General features: G+C 39.5%; 1 protein-coding gene across 4 annotated transcripts in view; it reads right to left on the minus strand.

The window, feature by feature from the left end:
• Window positions 1-2809: 2809 nt before the first annotated feature.
• The window catches only part of LOC105932869 (1-phosphatidylinositol 4,5-bisphosphate phosphodiesterase gamma-1), a 47983-nt gene continuing 29470 nt past the window's right edge, over window positions 2810-21322 (minus strand). The window contains exons 10-32 of one of the 4 annotated variants that reach the window (XM_021321324.2): window positions 21130-21242; window positions 20300-20385; window positions 20077-20197; window positions 19815-19983; window positions 19471-19590; window positions 18307-18414; window positions 17962-18146; window positions 17644-17844; window positions 16010-16129; window positions 15696-15879; window positions 14088-14165; window positions 13265-13368; window positions 13079-13175; window positions 12928-12994; window positions 10276-10442; window positions 8566-8662; window positions 8250-8474; window positions 8018-8163; window positions 7793-7903; window positions 7522-7651; window positions 7341-7429; window positions 5678-5862; window positions 2810-4371 (exon numbers count right to left, since the gene is read on the minus strand). In XM_021321324.2, the coding sequence (XP_021176999.2) occupies window positions 4311-4371; window positions 5678-5862; window positions 7341-7429; window positions 7522-7651; window positions 7793-7903; window positions 8018-8163; window positions 8250-8474; window positions 8566-8662; window positions 10276-10442; window positions 12928-12994; window positions 13079-13175; window positions 13265-13368; window positions 14088-14165; window positions 15696-15879; window positions 16010-16129; window positions 17644-17844; window positions 17962-18146; window positions 18307-18414; window positions 19471-19590; window positions 19815-19983; window positions 20077-20197; window positions 20300-20385; window positions 21130-21242 (2964 nt within the window). In that variant the 3' untranslated portion in view covers window positions 2810-4310. Of the gene's footprint in view, window positions 4372-5677; window positions 5863-7340; window positions 7430-7521; window positions 7684-7761; window positions 7904-8017; window positions 8164-8249; window positions 8475-8565; window positions 8663-10275; window positions 10443-12927; window positions 12995-13078; window positions 13176-13264; window positions 13369-14087; window positions 14166-15695; window positions 15880-16009; window positions 16130-17643; window positions 17845-17961; window positions 18147-18306; window positions 18415-19470; window positions 19591-19814; window positions 19984-20076; window positions 20198-20299; window positions 20386-21129; window positions 21243-21322 lie in introns of those variants that run through there. The other 3 variants (XM_012872168.3, XR_002428729.2, XR_001166593.3) reach the window with 3 other exon arrangements.

Genomic DNA, 21322 nt, shown 5'->3' on the forward strand with positions numbered 1-21322 from the left:
AGCTCCAGAGCAGCCTTCTGAGACGCAACGAAAGAGGGGACGTGCTAAAAGCTCTGGAACAGTATATGTTCTGGCCGCTCTGGGTTTCCATGTAATATAATTTCACATCCAGAATAAAAAAACTGTTGTTATAATTAATATTTCTTATGTTTAAGTTACAATTGAAACCAAAACTGTTCATTTCTCTAGCAGATTTAAGTTTAGAGTCATCTTTTCTGACTGAAAGTAATATTAAGAGCCACAGTCTTGACTAGAATCTGACAGAAAATTCATGGAGGGAGCTAAATATTAGGGTGATGGTAAGGAGGCTCTCCAACTTTAGAGCTGATCATCAAAGAAAAAACTTTTTTTTACAGTGGAAACATGCAAAAAGCTGGTCTGATTGGTCTCACGACCATAAAGATTTTCCCATTGGTTATCAAGAAGGCTAAACACATTTCTGCCATTTTTAAATGCAATTTAAGTCTAGATAAATGAGCATTTAATTGATACTCTTGGTTGAATAAATTTGGGACTTTGATTGAAGTGCTTAATTGGACTTAAGAGGATTTCCCAGGATGTTTTATGCCAGAATATCTTGGTGCCTGATAAGATTTAGATGAAGGTTTATCCCTTAAAGGGGACACATTCCTCGTCAACACATAAAACTCAATGTCTCCTCACTGACACGTTATTTCCAGGTCGTGTTGGATCTCCTTTGGAGAAACATTCAAGATGTTGAAGGACTTAAAAAGCTCAACGCCTAATGTTGAAGAGTCTGATGCTTAACTTGTTGAATCATTAATTCAGTTACTCAAACTATACAAGAGCCTTAAGAAGCATTGCACATTCCACAGCTTTGCTGTAGAGAAGAATTTTACTATTATTTTACAACAAAGACAAAATCATTGCGTGGTTGACAATTCCAACTCTATAATGTCATACATAAGCAATGGCAATGGTTACTGCCATGATATGGTTAGAATTATTATAATTTTTATAATCTCTGCTCTTCACAACAGACTCAATAACTGTTTACAACATGCCAATGGTTGCACCGGTTCTGATTTGATCGTGTATTGTTTCCAGTCTCTCAGATGCAACGGTACACTTGCACACAGCTTGGCTACTTTGAAATGCTGCTGTACTATCCTGCATATTATTTAATATTGTTCTGTAAATAGGCTGGAGTTCTTTATTTCCACTGTCAAATTCAATATTTAATGTTTTAATTACACGAGTATGCCATATTATCAGTAATTGTGCAATATTTAGTCTGCCATTTATTTTTCACTTTTATTTTTGGCATTTCTGATAAAGCTCATTCAGCTGATCAGGGATCAAGCATAAACCAGGCCAACACGTGTTACTGGGGCCCATGTGAATTTGGCTCAGGCTGGATGTGTACCAGTAGGCGTGGGCTTAAACTGGGCAGTTTGTCTACGACCTTCTTGGATTGACTAAATGCAACCCAAAAAAGCAAAAGTGGCCGGGGACCCCATGTTGGTCTTAGCTGGCTCTGAAATCAGTATTAGGAAATCAGTTGAAATTACACAACAGCTCAAGGAATTTGTATGGATCTCTCTTGCTTTTCAGAGCAGTTCTGCATTAACTGTGATCGGCTGGCGGCCTGTACAGGGTGAACCCCACCTCGCTCCAAATGACTGCTGGAGATAGGACACTGCCCCCACACAACCCCGCAAGGATAAAAGGGGATGGACTGACATTCTGTGTTGACTCTATATAGCAGGGGTATCAAACTCGTTTTGGTTTAGGGGCCGCATTCCGCTTAATCTGATCTCAAGAAGGCCACACGAGTAAACTCATTGCAAGATTAAATAGAACTAATAAAGGTGGGCATTTTGTTGATTTTTATATTAAATGAATTTCACTTTTACACAATATATTATGAATAACCTCAGTGTTTTTAAGAAAAGTATGTGCAATTTCAACAATACTTTTACTAAGTTAAACATTTACTTAAGTGCATCATGCATAAGAACTGATCACAGTGATTGTACAATGTTGAAAAACATTTATTCACATTTTTTGGAACTTAAAAACACTGTCCTGCATGACAAAATACATCAAACAGATAAAAATTCAGAAATGATTTAAAATCAATTTTCCACAGCTGAAGCTCTGTGCTACCATCTGTTGATTAAAACACAGCGCCCCTCGTGGACAATATAGGAACCGCAGACTTTCAAATAAACGAAGTACATGTTTTTTTCAATAATTGTTTTATCATTCTCTTCCTTTTATCTCCTCTTTCGTTCACTTTTTCTTTTGTTCTTCTTGTTTTTCCTTTCCTCTCCCACTTTCCCATTGTAGTGTCCATATCATTTGAGATATTCCCCGCATGAATCATAATAAAACTATTCACATTCATAAATCAGCGGAGCACTATGGCAAAAGCCATACTGCTTCATTTGTGAAATTCAAATCTGATGAGCTCTTTTTTGCATTAAGAAAACAATTCTTATTGCCACATTGCCAGACAGGAAACTGGATAAAAAAAAAATAAAATATATATATATATATATATATATATATATATATATATATATATAGTTTTTTTTTTTTTTATAATGATAATGCATTTAGCCACCGGGCCGTATGTTTGACACCCCTGCTATATAGTGAATTAACATGGGGCCAATACGTAACCCCTGAATTCCATCTGGAGGCCAGTTTTCGCCTCTTTTTTTTTTTTTTTTTTTTTGGGCCCCATAGGTAAACCTTGGCAAAAATCTGCCAATTTCACTCAATATCTCACTGTAACTCTTGGTAGTTACTTTCTCTTACAGAAACAAACTCACTCTGGAGGTATACATAAAGAGCTTTATTAACTGGAAACTTGCACAGAATTTGTAATACAGAGTATTAATACTGGACAGAAAGCAGAGGTACAGAGAGAGAAACCACATCTGGAGTCAGGTTTTCCAGTACACAAAGGCTGTAGTCCGAGAAGATGACTTTTGCATAGAAGTCCCTGCACAGTACAGCGTACTGCAGGGAGAAAAGAGGAAACTTTTTTTTTAAAGGGAGCTCCAGGTACACAATATTAATTATTTTACCATAAGGTTACAGAGAGAATCCTTCCTTTAATATGTTATTTCACCTAAAAGAAGTTATGCACACAATGATCAGTTATACAAGGGTAGAGTAGCTCCAGGTGGGTGGGTCAGGCAGAAAGCCATGCAGTAATCAAAGCTGCTTTTTGCAGATCCAGTACCGGCTCGTCTCCATCTGTTGATTTTAGTCAGATGACGGGAGTATGATACGGGTCGGTTTTATCAGATGTGTTGAAAAAAAGAGCCGTCAGGTAAAAAAATCAAAATCAAACAAATGGTCTACTAGTTTTCTGTCTTAGCCCTTATTTGACCTGCTTGTAATGGTTGACATCCAAGGGGCGCCCTTTCTCTGAAGGTAGTATGGATTAATATAGAGCCCTTAAAAGTATTAGAAGACCTTCTTGTGTGTTTTGGTGAGAATTTGTTTAACATTTTGTGCTCTTCTGAGGGCTTACTTTATGTTAGTGCCCCATAAAAAGACTTGATTAGGAGACTTCAGTCTTTAAATTCCTTCAAGGTTAGTGGTCTGAGCCAAAAGAGTGCATTCCTTCTCCAGCTGTTTTACGTTTGTTTTCCGATAAAGGAAAACATTTCCAGTTGTAGTGAAAAGCAGTGTTTTTTTGTCTTTCTTACCAACTTAAAGTTTTACAATAAAAGGCACATACAGGATATTTCCTCTTTGCTACGAGTGCCCACAGCTCTTTGTACATCCAGACATCCATGTTTTTATTCACCTTTTGTGTGTAACCTGAGTTTTTTTTCTCCCTTTTATCGTATTATTCATCATAAACCCTGAAACATAGTAAGAGCACAGCAATACACTTAATTTTTACTGAATCTTAGCATTTTATTCTATTAAAAGGTTTTAATGAGTCAAACTCCACTAAAATGATTATTTGCTGAGTTTTGAAAATTTTACACAGCAGTGGAAAACGTATTTTTATCCATATGTCGCATTCCTGTTTCAGCTGTTTTCATGAAGCCTCTGAAGGTAGCCCCCACCTGTTGCTCTTAATGTGTTTCATCTTAAATCCTGATTGTTTTATAGCTTAGTTTTGTGTCTTTAGTCCATGAGATGTTTTTGTTTGTAATCGTTTCAACAAAAGTGCTGCAATATGTCCCACTTTTTTTTTTTTTTGTCTTGTCTTGTTTCTTTTCCAGTTTCAGATTGCATGTCGCTTCCGTAGAGGCAGCTGCTTCACAGCGTGCCAGGCACCATGTTTGAAGGTTAGCGCCCTCTGGTGGATGGCGGGATTAGCTGCGTTTTGCTGCAAACTGCTGCCTCAGTTTCTCCCTCCTCTTTTTCTCCGTCAACCTGGAAAACAAGGATAATTTTAAAATCTGGGAATATTATAATACGGTTCATAAACAGAGAAGATAGAAATGTTTACTCAAACAAGAAGCTAAACATCATATATCAATTACATATATAAAAAAGTGGTTTGGACAGAAGAAAAAAAAAACTATTAATCTGTGGTTTTCCTTTTGAAACCCCTTTTAAGTTTAAAGTTATATTTATCTGAACATCACAACCAAAACAGTCAAAATAGAGAATCAGCCAAAATTTTCTCATAATTTAACAGCTGCATATCTTTTGTATGAAATGATCAGCTCCCTATAGTGTTTTGGGGGGATTTTGCAACATCACTTACATTTAATAAGGATTCTTTCAGACAGAGGGCAGGACTTATTGCAACACCTTGATTCTTTTCTTTCTGTTAAAGATTTGCTGCTCTGTTTGTAATCATTATCCTGTTTTTGACCAAGTTTGATCGAGCTTTATCTGCCAAGTGAATGGCCTCACATTTGACTTGGTAAAACTTTGGTTCACAGCAGTTCTTGGTGGACTCAGTGACTATAGGATAATTTATGGTTTTCTTTTTTTGTTTTTGTGTACCAAACACAGATGATCATCTTTTTTTAGAGAAAAAGCTTTTTCTTTTAATTCCTCTAAGACATTCTGGTTCAGCCTATTATTATATTTTTTTTATTTAATTTTCCTGTAATCAGTTTTAGCATTGGTAGTCTGAGCCCACGCTTCTTGTTGTTTTGTCTTTGTTTTATCATATCTTTGAGAATTATAAGCTCTCTTGTTAATTAACAATGATGCTGAAGAAACCGATATCGTAATTGGCCTTGTCCGCGCCTCCAAACCTTAAGGACAGTTCTCACAACAGATGGTTTATGGCTGCCCTCCATCACGGGGGCGTCGTGATCTGACAGGTTTGGGAGTTTAAACATCTTGTCTTCCTGAGGACACAGCAGGAGGTTGTGTCGACAGAGAAGATCAAACCCTCAGTGCTACTATACCAGATGAACAACAAGTCAATTGCTTTTTAATATTGACAAATGCCACATAAACTATATTTTACATTTTTATATATATATATATTTGGTGTTATTATTTTCCTATTTAGTCTTTCACATACTTAAAATAATTTTTACGTTATTCTCTATTAAACTTTTCAAGGCATTAGGGTAGCAGACTATATCAAACAACAAAATGGCATCCAGAATAATAATAAAAAATTCCTATTGTACGAGATGTAATCTGATTTCGAGCTGAAATAAACATTTATTCATTTTCGTTCTAATCCTTTTCATGGTGCATCATGTCTCACCTGCGGTTGCGAGCCTCCACGAGCTCGCTCAGCTGGTCCTGAGCGGCTCTGAGCTCCTCCAGGCTCTGCTGGTAGCTCTGATCCGCTGATCCTGACCTCTCCAGGAGAGAAACCTTGGTGGACAGCTCACTGGTTCGATCCCTTAGCCGCTGGATGGATGTGTACATGTTCTCATCGTCTTCTTCCTGCAAGGCAAGTTTATTTATAAAGCACTTTTCAGTAACAAGACGGTTCAAAGTGCTGGTCACAGAGATGGTGAGGTGTGCAGTATATCAGGGGTTATGTAGGGTCAGTGTGGATTATAGAGTGCACTGAATTATGAACAAATAGAGGAGAACCGAATCTCTACAATGACATTTTAAAGTGTAACAGGGAGACAAATCGGTATGTTTTTTTAATGCTTGCTTTGCAGATCTTTAGCTGTGTTGATGCAAACAGCATAAAATTTTACCACGTTGTGTTTTGGGAGGATTTTCTGGTTTTTTTGTGTGCATATTTTCCTCTTTAAGCCTTTCATTTGCTTTATAAACTTGATCAAAGCAATATGTTTCTTCTGACCCACTGACTGATTAAAACAGAATAGGGCATAAAATCTACAAATACATTTCAATTCTCTTTCCTTTTTTCGTACTCAAATGGAAAATACTGAAATCTATTTTCACACCTTCCAATACCTCCAAACCCTGTCATGGGGCTCAAAAGGGCAATGTAACAACCACACTGCATTATGGGATACCTGGGCATCTGGAAACAGGATTCTTTGTTTACACCCTCTTCATCCCATAACTTTATCAATCGCTTCGACAAAATGAACGATGGGTTGAGATCTTTCAGTTTTCCAATGTGGAATCAGAGCCAAGGAGCTCAGCTCTCTTAACCGACAAAGAGACAAACCTCACTTTCGACGCCACATCCTGATACGTGTGTGTTCACGGCATTTTCAGATTGGTAAGTTTGAGTCAAAGCTTGTGATGCTGTTTTACACGGAGCTGTTAGCAGGCTGCTGGCACTAGCCTAGGCAGCTGAAGGTAGCAAACAAAGTAAAAGTCAAGGGGACCCTTTGTGAAAATTCCCTGCCTCATAAATAAATGAATCGATAAGAGCCTAAATATTTCCAACATAAATGCAGAGTGGATCCCAGGTTTAAAATCCGACAGACACCTGAACTGAGGAGGAGCACTGTGGGGTGAAGGTGTGTTGTTCTTGTAACTCTGAAATGACGAGTTTTCTCTTCAAGACTAAAAAAATCGGGGGCTCCTTGACCCACCAGAAGTTGTACATGATCCTTTAAAGAAAACATTTCTGAATTCTTTGCTCGTATAATAATTAACTCCCCTTGATTGAAAGCTAGCTCAGTGCCAGGTCAGGTAAATCCTTTGTCTAGTGTTCATGCTCATATGGATCAAACCCACTGATCCTAGAAGAGTACGAAGCTTCGGGTCAGTTATGTTAATCCCAGTATTAAGTTCCGTCCCCATCAAAATAACAAAACAGTAAAAAAAAATCGAATTTTTAATAAATATTTCCGTGTCAAGGATTCATTTGAGGCCTTTGCCTCGAATGAAGTAGTAGTTTCAATCTTGTGACAAAATGAGCACTGCCGGAGTGATGTGGTATCCTTAGATCCAGCCTCAAACATCAGCGCAGAACACCAAGCGTCTACCTTCGCGTTGACGATCTCTATGTGAACCAGAAGGGAGGCCAGCTCCAGCTCCTCACTGTAGCTGTTCTTCAGAGGAACGCTCCTGTAGCCTGGCCAACAGAAACAATACATAGAGCTGGATGGGTTTTTTTTTTTTTTAAATGTTTGGGTTTGTTTGATGCGCTGAGGGGGTGCGGCTCACCTGTCCGCAGCAGACGGACCGGATATGTGGCCTGCGCCAAGAAGTTGGGATCACTGAACATGTCCTCTTCGTAAACGGTGAAGCGCAGGAAGGAGAAGGTGGGGTTGTGGATATCGAACACAAACTGCTTCTGCACCCACACAGGATTCAGACCGTTATCAGCTGGGAGGGGTGGGGGGGGGGGGGGGAGAGGAGGAGACGTTTAACGTGCAGTCAGAGCGCCAGGATGCGACACTTTACGTAAATGCAGCACAGCAGCTGCCTCACCCACGACGTCCGTCTTGCACTTGAAACCGTCGTAGTCGGCTCCACAGATCTCCACCTCCACGAAAGGGCAAACGATGCTGCGGCCGTTTTTTGGCAGATGGCGGGCTCCCAGTATCTAAAATTAAAACAGAGGGTGGATTACTGCAGATTTTACATTTTTGTTTTTCTCTGCTTCTGATCAAACATCCTCTTGAATGGCTCAGACGCCCTTCCTGTTTGTCAGGCTGACCTGTAGCTGGATTGTAATTGGCTCAACATGCAGCGTGTCCTTATCGAAAGGATCGAAGGCTTCGTCCCGCATGATGTCAGGTTGGGGAACGAAGCCGCTGCCGCCCCCGAGCATGAACAGGGCCTGGTTCAGCTGCATGGGTTTATCTGTAAACAAACATTGTAATGCATTAATTAGTTTCTGGGGGTTCCTGAGGTGATATTTGTTCCTGGAGCATAATGATGCCGCTGACCTGGAGTCTGGAAATTGAGAGCGACCAGCTGGGAGCCGCAGAGCCACATGGGCAGTGGATCGTAGTTGGACGAGTCCAGTCTCTGGCCTCTGGGATAAACTCTGGACAGCTGCCGCCGGTTGTACTGGAGGAAGCGTTTCCCTCTGGCACGAGTGGCAAACTTCTCTGCTTTTGTCTCCGGGAAGGAAGACATGTCCCTGTAACACGCACGCTCAGTCCCGATCTCTGCAAATGGCACATAACACAGAGAAAGTGAGACATGATTTATTTTATTTTTTTTTTTTTTAAAAAAAGAGAAGTAAAGTTTGATGCTCACTGTCTTCGTTGAAAGGTACCGGCCTGCAGTAAACCACAAGATCAGACAGCTCCACCGCGATCTTCTTCCTCCTCTCCATTTGTTTCTCCTCCTGCATCTGTTGCCGTCCAGCACAACCATTTAGCAATGTCAACATTTAATTCACAGCATCTCATAACGTGTGCAAACAACCGTGGAAAATGAACGTGAGTAGGTATAAAGGTTAGTAATTACACTCCCTGAGTCATTACTCTAATAGCTCTGTATATCTTGCTGAGCCCATAGTTTAAGCTCAGCAAGATTGAATCTGTGAATATGAATTTTCATTTCTGCAACAGATTCTCAGTTGGATTGAGATCAGTATTTGACCCCAAGCCAGTGCAGCCCATGAATATGCTTTGATCTGAACTTTACGTTGCAGCTCTGGCTGAATATGGTTGCTGTCCTCACAGAAACTGAACTTTCATCTCCTTCTCAAGTCTTTCACTGCCTCTGAGAGGTTTTGCTCATGACCTGGCCTGTGTGTACCTCCGTCCATCTTCCCATCAACAGTGACTTGCTTCCCTGTTCCTGCCAAAGAAAAGCATCGCCGCATCATGATGCTGCCACCAACATTTTCACCACGGGGGCGGTATGTCCGGACTCCAGGGGGACACCCTCAGATAGCACTGTGCATCTGACTAGATCACCCCTTCATGGCTTGTGGCCAAACATAAAACACAAACAATGCAAACAACGGCTTTCTAACCTGCCACTCATCTAAAAACTCTGTCCAGCGCACGACTATCTAGTTGTTTTGTCACCAGATTCTCCCACCCAAACCAGCACATCTCTGCAGCTCCCCCAGAGTTGCCATGAGCCTCTTGGCTGCTTCTTCGATTAACTCTGTCAGCTCAGGTGGTCTTGGTAGTTTTACACTATTGCTACGCTCTTTCCATTTTTTAGGTGATGCGTTGAAGAGTGCTCTGTGAAATGTTCCAAAGCTTGCGATTTTTTTTGTAACCCTAACCCTGCTTTAAACGTCACCCAAATTTCATCCCTTACCTTCCATGGTCTTCATGATGCTGTTTGATTATTAACGTTCTCTAACAAACCTCTGAGGCCTTTAAAAGAACAGCTGCATTCATACATTACATATCAAATCACTCACATGTGAGATCTGTTAACTACTGCAAAAACGGAACTAAAAATAAGTCAGATTTTCTTGAAATTAGTGTATTTGTCCATGATTTGAGCATGTAAATAAGATGATTTGCCAATGGAATGAGATTTTTGCACTTAAAATAAGAAAAACTCATCTCCATCATCTTATTTAGAGGGCATAGTATCTAATTATCTTATTTTAGGGGTCCAAATACTCATTCCATTGGCAGATAATCTTATTTACATCCTCAAATCAAGGACAAATACACTAATTTCAAGAAAATTTGACTTATTTTTAGTTCAGTTTTTGCAGTGCGTGAGCTTAATGCTGAAGCTAATTGGTTGCTCTGGTTGTTATTTGGGGGTTGAGAAAAGTTCAGATTTTGAACATTTTCCTTCAAAAGTATAATGCTGCTTATTAACTTATTGTATCTGTCAGCTTTCTAAAATCATAATGAAACACTTCAAAAATGCAAAATAACTACATAAATAATTGAATCATCTAAATATTTATATTGAGAGCTCCACAAAAAGTATAAAGGGTGTTTGTAGATGTTTTCTGTGTGTGCTGTGCAGCGTCGCACTGACCCGTGCATCAGCATTCTGCGCAGCTTCTCTGATTTTGCTGACCCAGCCGGTAAGGTCTTCCAGACTGTCAGCTGCCACGTCCAGACTCTGGACCGGTTGAGAGCTCAAGTGCTGGGAGTGGATGGTAAACACGAAGGGCCGGGAGTTCTTCCCGTCTTTATGCACGGCTGGAGGGAAGGATAGAAAGCGGTGTGAGATGGAAGAGCACAGAGCATGTCGAGAAATTTCTAGGGAAAACCTGCGACCCAAAACAACCGACATAGGAAAACCGTCTGTATGATCCTGCTCTAAAGGTAAACCAGTGGTGTGGAACATTTGCAAAAGGTGTTTTAAGTTTTTTATCTTTCCCTATACAATAAAGAGGTCCCTGCCAAATGGTTTTCTGCCCATATTGTTCTTTTGTTTAAAGGAGCTGAGCCATCAGATGATAAATAAACTTTTGGTGGGTGGCATTAAAAAAAAAAAATACAAAACCCAATAACCAATGCGACAGATAGCAAAAAATACAGATTTTTGATGAATTAGTTAAAAGCTTTCCACACAGTTTTGTGGTTTGGCTCATCCACAAACAGGACAGGTCAAGACTACAACGAACAATCAGGTCTACAGAGAGGATCATCAGACCTGACCTTCCCTCCATCCAGGACTTGTACAGGTCAGGAAAGGGGCAGCAAACATCTCTACAGACCCAACACACCCTGGACACAAAGTTTTTGACTTTTAATTTCGGATGGAATGCTATTTACCAAAAACCAGCCACTCAAAAGACAGTTTTTTCAATCTGATGGAGCCGATTCTGATTCTGAACATCCTGGCTTGTTTGCAATGGCTCTACGTTTGTTCTCCAATGACTTGTAAGCTCAAACCCGGTGCTGAGCTGAGCCGGCACCATGCTGGGTCTGTTTCGTCCAGCATTAAGAGAAGTTCCTCAGGGTTCGTTATTAGAAACTCTGCTCATAAGGCTGGGCGGTATCGCTTAAAAATAAAATCTCAGATTTTATTTTACCAAATCCAATGAATCGAATTCTACTTTTACCTTTCATTTCATGAAAACAAATCTGTGAAATTATATTTTAACATCTCATCTGGAGTTTGAATTCAAAGTGCAACTAATTAAAAGCTTTGAAACATGCCAAAACAGAATGGTAGGCCCCGCCATAAAAAAACAATGAAAATTATAACACTAACGTTTGCTGCTAGTGGTATTGCACATCTAAAAACAAGCCTCCATTCACTTGTATGGCCTCAAATTAAGTTCAAAAATACGTAAATGAATAAATTAAAGTGCCTCGTCTTAAGGTCTTTCCGGAATGATATAATGCAACGTTTCATGGAAGCCCAAGTGAGGGCATGGGTAAAAAAAAAATCTTAATTTTGCAAAAAGTAAATCTTTAAGAATTGAACATTTGAAACAATCGATAAATTAGATTTATGGCCCAGCCCTACCTGCTTATCACTAAGTATCCATCTATTGTCTATAACGGCTTATCCATGCAGGTTGTTAGGGGGCTGGTGCCTGTCTCTAGTGGTCATTGGGGGAGAGAAGGGATACACTGTAGAAAGGTTGCTAGTCCATCACAGGAAACAGCCGTGCACATGCAATCACACCGGAGGGTAGTTTGGACAAACTTCAGCTTAGATTCATGTTTTTGGACCGTGAGAGGAAGCTGGAATACCCGGAAAGAACACACGCCTGCACAGGGAGAACATGCAAACTCTGTGCAAAAAGACCCCAGACTGGGATTTTAACCCAGAACTTTCCAGCTGCAAGTGATACCAACTATAACTGCACAGTTCATCACTCAGTATGTGAAAATAAAAAGTTTTGCATTTCATTTTTATCCGGATAGAACTATTATCTATTCTTCATCTCAATCAGTAGTTAAAAATCCTTAAATTTCTGGAGTCTGCCTCTGATGTTGTTCTGTTTTTGTGTTAAATGTTGGGTGTAAATGCAGCAAAGACTATCTTCATGACATTCTCAAATGGCAAAGAGTTGTCAAGATCAAAACTGCTCAAGGGGATGAAGAAGAAAAGGTGAAATCCTATAAATGCTTAGGTTTTGTTGTTGATCACAAATGTTAATTTAAATCTATGTTCAAAGTATCATCTAGGTGAGGAAACATGTTTTGTTTTTTTTATAAATGCACCTGACCTGTATCGGAGGAAATTAAATCCTTTTTACAAATGGGGTTTGCATTTTATTACTGGCTGAGGAATTAATGTACTTCCGTGCTAGTGTTAAATTGCCCTCCTTGTATATTAGATCATTTTCTCATTGCATCACATACAGATCTCTACTTGGGCTAGTGCCTTCTGACCTGTGTGTTTCTCTCTATAAACATCACATCCAGTATGGAAGTGGTTATGAAGGGATTCTAGAAATATCTGTCCCTAGAGTCAGAACCGGACTAGAAAAGGGACTTTTTTAATATTCTGCCCTGGTATCATATATGAATCAATAACTAAATCAGAAGAAATTATACATCTAAATAATACAGTACACTGTAAGGGTACTTAGTAGCTAGCTCAAAGGGTCTCACAACATTTCTGTCATCCTACCCCACTTGAATAAACTTTAAAATTAGCTTTCAATCTTAATGCATTTGCTGAGCTAAAAGAAATTCATAATTCTAGCAAAAGGTTTCTCACCAACATGGCAGGTGGGTACATCAATGAAGCCTTTGAGGAAGTTACCCAGAGGACTGTTCTCTGTGGACTGAAGCAACAGGGGGGAAAAAAAGGAACAATTATTTTTACTTCCAACAGTTACGTTGACAGTCAGGTTCAAATCCCGACTCACCACTTCATCCAGTTCTCTGGTAGGAGAGCTGGGCACCTCCTCCACGTAGTTTGCAGGGAACCACAGCTGCTTCTTTCCTCCGTAGTCGCCTCTCCACCTGAACGTAGCGTGCAAACACGTCGTTGAATGGCCTTTTATCTAAAAAGCAAACAACCCTCCGCCGAAGCTGAATGGGCGAGCACTCACCAGCCGCCCTCCTGCTTGTCCACGTTCAGGATGAGCGCTTGTTTGGGGAAACAAAGCTCATCTTCTCGCTGAGCTCTGTAGTCGTACAGAGCTTTGACGGTACACTAAAATGTGCAGGCAGAGACATTTATGCAGTTAGGCTACGATGTTGGGAAAAGCTTAACTGTGTTAATTAAGATTTACTTTATATTCAATCACTGACAAAATGATTCTGTAACGCGCTCCAATGAGCAGAACATGGTGTGGAAACGAACATCTGTGCACATCTTTAGAGATGATCTAACAAAGACGCTGTGTCGTTTCAGATATGTGTGATGATGGGTAGGATACGTTTTTTCTGGAAATAAAAGACGCTAAGACTTAATTATAGCATTTGTAACTGAGTCTTTTACAAATAAAAAACTATTAAATAAAACTATTAACTATTAACTATTAAATAAATAAAACTATTGGGTGTGTATTGGACTCGGTTACCATTTCTGGCTCTTGGGGCCCATTCTGCTGCATATTTTACATGTTTCCCTAGTTTCACACTTGATTCATACAAATAGGTCAATAACAGCTTTCTACAGAAAATCATGCCATGCTGGGTAGGTAACACAGTTCTTTGAATCAGGTGTGGTGCTTTTATGTGGGTTTTTTTCTATGCATGTTCACTGTTGTGTCTTTAGTGACCGTGTTTATGTCTATGCTGTTTCACTTTGCCTTTAAATCACCCCTTAGGGTGAAAGGAAGCTTGATTGAATTGAACAGGAAAAAACCTAAAACACTCAGGCTAGTAAGCTCTTAAGGGTCAATGTAGAAGGCCGCTGCTCTCACTCACCCGTGCTGTGGGCATCTTATTGGCCTCCACATAAAAATGAGGAGTTCTGACCTCATACAATGCTCCATAGTCAAGCTCCTGAGAAGAGAGAGAAACATATTTTTTTAAACATCCTCTAAACACAGAAGACTCTGACCGAACATAATTCTAGTGTACAGACCTTTAAATTAACTATCAAGTGTAGTTTCTATATAGTTTGTCTCTTTAAATAAGCAGATTTAAATTTACAAAAGGCCGTACTCCCCTTTGGTTGGGAAAAAGGATTGGTGCAAAGAAAGCAAAAAGAGATCAATTACGTACTAAACCAGTTTAGTAAAAGAACCGGTTTTGTTGAAAAAGCTACAACACTGTACATAAGTTGTTTTAAGGCAGCAATCTAAAAGGACATGAACAAAAGACTGTGTTCTTCTGAACAAAAGATGATTGTGCCTCTTCACTTTATGCCTGTGCAAGTTCTCAGTTAGCCAGGTCATCGCAACAGCAAACAGGCTTAAATCAGAGGCAACCGGGCTTTCCTTCAGAAAGAACTGAGCGACAGTCCAGTTTGCTCTTCACCTCAGGATCAGAACTAAGTTTAAAACTTAATATTACTCATAGAATCCTGCAGCCAAGCTGAAATGTCTAAAAAAATTATTACTAATACAAATAGGACTGAATTATTCAAGGGAGGGTTTGGAAAGCCCTGGGACAAATTATTACTATTATCCAGAAAAATTTGGAATGCAATGCCAAAAACGGCAAGCTATATAATCTAATATCTTCAGACTTTCCCTTTGCTTACATTTAAGAAGCATCTACTAAAAAAATTGTATTGCGCACCACTTTCATAAATAACTTGGCAAAGAGGAAACGTGAAGGGGGAGCAGGAGTGGCCCGAGGGCTCCTCCCTGGGGCACACCAACACCCAGAAAACTATAGATTTTGTTGTAGATTTAAGAATTAATAAATTAATAGCAAGACAGAATTGTCTAATCCAGTGGTACTCAAAAGTTTTATGTTGTGCCCCCCCCCCTCCCTTCCCTTTTTAGAAGGACACATTTTCAGGCCCCTCGTCCTAAAGAAAATGGGTCAAAAATGCGTTGTTTATCATTTTCTTTTTAATGTATTAAAGCTGTTGTTCTGAAGATTACCCAGAATTCCTTTTAAAATGTATAACATATATACCTGTTCATTTATTTCAACATTGGCAAACTTGTTTTAACTATATAATATTAACAACAATATAAATGCCTTTTAGCCCGACTCGTACCCGCAGTAAACCTTTAACTCACTATGAACCTCACAACCTTACAATAATATCAAGCCACTGATATTAAAGACAAACTTCAGTTACATTAAATTTTGTACATTTTTAGGAGTTTATTAATAGCATTCATCATACCACTGACCACAGAGGTACAGACCAAACAGCAGGGGGTGCTGTTGTCACATTTAGAATGATTTAGAGGAATCGTCAAACCAAAAATGCAAGGCAGTTCTTGCACATTTTCTGAAATGAATACATCTTATGAAATGGGTCTCGAATCAAATAAAATATAAAATACATGTTGATGATCGCAAATTTATTATTTTTCTTTTGAGCTTTTAGCCACATAACGGACTACTCACCATGGTGCCCATCCGGTCAAGAGTGTCTTCGTTGATGGGGTAGCGGAGCTTCATCTTACGGTACAGTGGATGTTTCTCATAATAACTGACTAGATCCACCAAGCTCTCAAACTCCGCCGAACCGCCCAACATGAAGAGACGACCCTCCTGCTGGATGCGACAGTGTTTGATCTTACCCTCCGCCCTGCAAGCCGGTAGACAATTATTTATTAAAAATAAAAAAAATTAAAACTTTTGCAGTAAAATTCATCAAGTTTTCATCTGGAACGCTGTGCATGGAACTACTTGGTTTAAAGGTTATGTTGATCAATTACCTAAAGGAGATGGCATAGGAGTTGTGCTCACTGCGCTTCCGCACCAAGAAGGCTCCATCTCGTGGAACACGCATCAGCATGTGTTCAGCCTGAACGCGGGACAGATTGGAGTGGAACCACCTGGACGACAAGAGATATCCCCACTGGTTTCAGTTCACTGTTACCAACTTTTAGTGATGAATGAAGCTCTCTTACAAAATAGTCTTGCTCATTACGCATTGGGAAATATAACTTGACGTTTGTTACCGTGAAAAAGTAGACTGAAGAATAGATTACTTTTTGTATTTATGAACAATAAAACCATATCAATATTAAACAATGCAAACACCCTATCAGTAGTGTACAACTTCTTTATTGAACAGCAGATATGTAGTTATAATACAGGACGCTGTCACACATTAAATATACGTCTTTTCATGCTGAATTACCCTGCTTTATGCTCTTTAAGAAAGACAGACATATAGTATGACATATTAATCGATGTATAAATGATTACGTTTTGCTTTAATAAAGAAACAAATTTGATTGCTCATTTAAATTAATTTCACTCTATCACACACATACAATCCTGAGCCTTCTATATGCGCCAAAACAATAATTTCTTCATATTTTGCGTCCTGTGCATGCATAAGCGCACACATCGTTTTTTTAAATATTTTAAAATGTGAGTTTCAGGCTTTGTATACGGAACTGCGTTAGAATTTATATTACATATATACTAGGTAGTACAATGAATGTGTGCAGAAGCTGACCTGCCCACAGTATTTGCACAGAGCCTATTGTACGGGGCGCTCGGCCCAAGAAGATGAATATGTATTACATTCAGATGATGATGCTCTTTCTGCGGATAGACTCCAGCGCTGTACAACTTTATATGTGGCCAAAATAAATTAGACTTAGGGTTCTGAGATCTTAAGACTCTGACTCCTTTCCTCGAGCTGCCAGCAAACAACTGGGTAATGGATAAAGCTAAAACAACCCTGCTTACAACTGGGGCTGGAGATTAAGACCCTTGCCAAATGAACAGTTTCTTTTCAAATGAACTGCTTCTTGCGTGTGCTGGCGCTGTTTAACTCAGGGAACTTAATTCTGCAGCCTTAGGTTGTAAAATACGGAGACAACAATCAGGAAATGATTGTTCTCAATTCGGAATTGGGTTTCAGCAAAGTGTTCACGAAGTAAAAAGACATCTTCAGAACCAATTTCAGCGAGAACAAAACGGTGATCTGTACTTTCATTTGTGGTGCGCCAGGTATTGCAACCCTAAACTGCCCAAAATACGGGCATAGCTGCTCCCTCTGCGTTTACTCCCGCTGGCTCTCATGCCAGCCTAGGATAGGAGAGACCCATCCAATATGGCGGCGACACAGAATGCGCTCCAGCACGTAATGAGGCGTCTACGTATATAATGTCTATGAGGGAAACAGCTTGTGGTTTGACTCATGGGTGGGGTGAAACATGAAAATCCTCAACACTGCGGTCAGGGACCATGGAAGAAACAAATTAATGTTTTAACTGAATTAAACAAAATTTTTAAAGCAAACAATTTGTAGCTAAAACTTTTTTTTTTTATCTTTAAATGTAAAAGCAAATACTTCATCCACTGGTTTCCCTTCCTGGTCTAAGTCACTCACTCTCTGCTCTCGTGAGCGTTGGGTTGCGGCACAGGGTTTCCCAGCCTCATTTCAAACTCGTTGCAGCGCAGCGGCGTCTCTCTGTAGTGGCAGATGAGACGGTAGAGGCTGTCGAACACCAGGTTGTCTGTCAGGTAGAAACGGGTGGAGCCGGACTCCTGACGGGAGTGGATCCTGCAGTGCTGCACCCGACCAGAACGCCTGGGGGAGCGAGAGAAGTCGGCAGGGAAGACGAGAGTTTGCTAATTGGTCATCTTAATTTAGCATGCATCATTAGACTACTTGATATGCAATTGTTAAAAGAGAAATGACGCTAACCAGAAGGACAGGGTGTAGTCTCCGACAAACGTCTCGCTCTCCCGCACCAGGAAGGTGCCGTCTTTACCCCCTCCCTCACAGTACTCCTGGAGCAGCTTCTCTGCCACCTGCCGACCGTCGCGACCTCCTCCCAGCTTCCCATGGAACCAGCGCTCTGCACAGTGCTGCTCGTTGTTGTTGCACTCCTGACAAAACACAGAGATGAGAAAAGCGGCATTAAGATTTCAAATTATATACCACAGAAATGTTTTAAGTCTGTAACATCTCCTTGAGCAGAGTTGGATTACCAGCCGAGAAAGTGACGTGACCTGACCTGTAAGGACCAGGACTGGATCGTCTCCTTACCTCCTTCCCCTCGTCGTCCTCCTCTTCATCGGCCGTCTGGTAGTGGGACGTCTCCTCTGAGTAGTAAATCTTATTGCTGGTCAAGACAAAATAATGCGGTGTCCATGTCTGAAAATCACACAAGCACGTTTAAGAAACGGGAGGTTTGGGGAGACAGTGGTATATATAATGACTGCAGTGGCAAAAAGAAAATGCTAAATTTATTCTGTGAAATGTTAGAAAATATTAACATATTTTGAATACATCTTTTGTTTGCTTTTTACAAATATGTCTCATTTTAAATACACTCAACATATTCTCTAAATGTACTTTTAATTTTTAGTGTTCTGTATAAATCTTTTTTCTTTTCTTTTTTTTTTTTACTTTTTCTTCCAAATTTTGCTCTGAGCATATCAGGCCTAAGGAACAGCGGCCTCTGTTGAGCTAAGTTGAATTTCAGCTTACAGATACATCTCTATACAGATAAACCTTCTAGTTAGTTCTGGCTGTCACTGCATTTTTTAGCGATGTTATCAAAGGTGTTGGTTGGTTGCATCTTTGGTATTTTTGGTTGTTCTTTTTATATCTCTTTCTGCAGGTGTAGAAGCAGACTCCAAAGATGTTATCTTGTACCCTCTTTTTCCTCTGCTCTATTTTTGTCACTTTTTCTCCCTTTTAACATTTTGCCTCACCTTTTTCTCTTCCTTTCCTTCTCTTTTATTGTTTCTGTGTCCACTGAACTTGAAATAGTCCCAATATAATATACAGTAAAGTTTTTTGCATATATATCAGGTGGAGCACTCAGGCGAAAGCAGAAATGTTTCACTTTTGAACGTTTTTTACGAAGTCTTAAATTCAACTTTCACTGTATGTCTACCAGCTTTTTTTCTTAACCTAAGTAAGGTGAGAAACAAATATTTTGTCAACAAAATAAACAAATATGATAAAATATTCAAACTGATTAAATTAGCCTACTTTTAAAAGGCATTGCATGGTTTGTTGTTTGTCTCTATTTTTCAAAATTAATTCAGTTTTTATATTTTTGTAGTTTCAAAGTTATTTTTATCTTTGCATAATTTCTTAGATTTGTAATTATACACAAAAATCCTTCTTTGTGATGCTTCTTTACCGTCATTTTACCTTGAGTGCTTCTGAAATGAGAGCGCAGAATGGGGGCACACTCACGTGGTCGATGGGGTCCTCCAGGTAAAGGATGCCGTTCTTTAGTGAGTTGCTAATGTCGTTTTCGGAATAGCTAGCTGAAGTCACCTCTTCATACAGCGTTCCTTCCACCAGCTTTTTGTGCTGCATTGAAACGATTAAAACAAGACACTCAATGAGCAACACTTATTAAAAATCAAGAAGCAGTTCAAACTTCATGGGCTCCTTAGAACTTTCCAAACAGCCTCATCAATATTGATCATTTTAAATTACTTTTGGGCAGATCTTCAACATTTATGCCCTTTTTTCTATTTTTTTGTTTCATGTTATCAGAAATCTTTGGAGTCAAATAGACATCAAGACGTCACCTTGATGAGGATCTTCCTGCGGAGCTGGTAGGGTGAAGGAAGCTCGTCTGCGTTGTTGTCGACTGGCTTGGTGAGCAGCAGCTCTCCAAACACCTTCTTGAAGTGCGTGGCCATGTTCCTCTGTTGGACCACGCTGCAGTGGTCCTCAATGGATAAGATCACAGGATACCTACACAAGTGCAATGGGTCTGGGTTTGAAAATGTAGCTTCACAAATTTCAATTCAGCCAATGTAAAGGCCAGGGATGGTCTGTTGGACTCACTCGGATGTGACGAAGGCGTGCTCTTTAATGGTGTGCAGCACATCTAGGAATTTGATCTTGGAGGTTAAAGTGTGGCCATGGTAGATGATCGGCAAATCATCCGGTCCATCCCAGCAGTCCACTGAGAGCACAAAACAGGAAATCAACATCATTTCCGTAACACAGATTCAAACGTTATCCAATACATATATGCCTATATGTAAGTTCAAAATGTCTGCCTTACGCTCAATGCAGCGGCAGCCCATCCGTAGACAACGAGCGTAGGCTTCTAGAGACGACTCACTGGAAAACTGGTCACCTGTCAGGTAGCTAAAACACCAGGGCGAGTAACACAGAGGTAATCCATATTTGCAAAGCCAGAAAACTAAAAACAAATTAAAATTAATAAAAGAGTTCAAAGACATTATTTTCTCAAGGTTTCCTAAAGAGAGACAACTTTTCTGAAACAATGCTGATACTTTTTAATGCATGTAAGAATAGTTACCTGTGAAAATAATTTCCTTTATTTCTTGTTATTATTGTGGCATATTCTACTTTGTACTGTCCATTCAATACATTTGAAATATATTTGGTTAAACTCAGTACAAATCATTTAATATTATATTATATTAAATCATTTTATATTATTGACAAGATGGTGCCACAGAATGTTTTGGCCTTTTCAGATAAATATCAGATTTAATACTGTGACATTTTCTGCTATATGTAGTATATCTAATATAATAGAAACTTAGTTGGTGAACCTCAGTACAAAAAACAGTACAAACCTATTATTATTACAAAAGCTATTATTCATGAGATAGTCCTAAAACAAAGTCTAGCTTCAGTTAGCTAAGTGATACTTTTAGATTAACACATATAATAATTATTTCTGAGACAATTTTTTTCATTATTGTGACCAATTTTACATTATACACCACATTTAATATACTTTGCAAAACTCCACACGAAACAATTTTTCTCAACATAGTTATGTTAGTCATTCTCTTTTACTCTTCAATCTCATTCCTAAATATTTTCTCAACATTAAGTTTCTGGGTTTGGATATCTTACGTGTTGTGTGAGGAGGAGATCCAGTACTGTGACAGCGGCCTCTTCATGTCATCGGGGACAACAGGTCGAATGTCAGACACGGAGTTTTCCTTCGAGAAGAGGAATGTCAGGAACTAAAAAAAATAAAAAAAACAGAAAGAAATATGCAGTCAGATGGGAAAGATCTTGAAATGCGTCTTTCTGTGCGCATCAG

Source organism: Fundulus heteroclitus, unplaced genomic scaffold, assembly GCF_011125445.2.
Source record: "Fundulus heteroclitus isolate FHET01 unplaced genomic scaffold, MU-UCD_Fhet_4.1 scaffold_78, whole genome shotgun sequence".
NCBI classification, from domain to species: Eukaryota; Metazoa; Chordata; class Actinopteri; order Cyprinodontiformes; family Fundulidae; genus Fundulus; species Fundulus heteroclitus.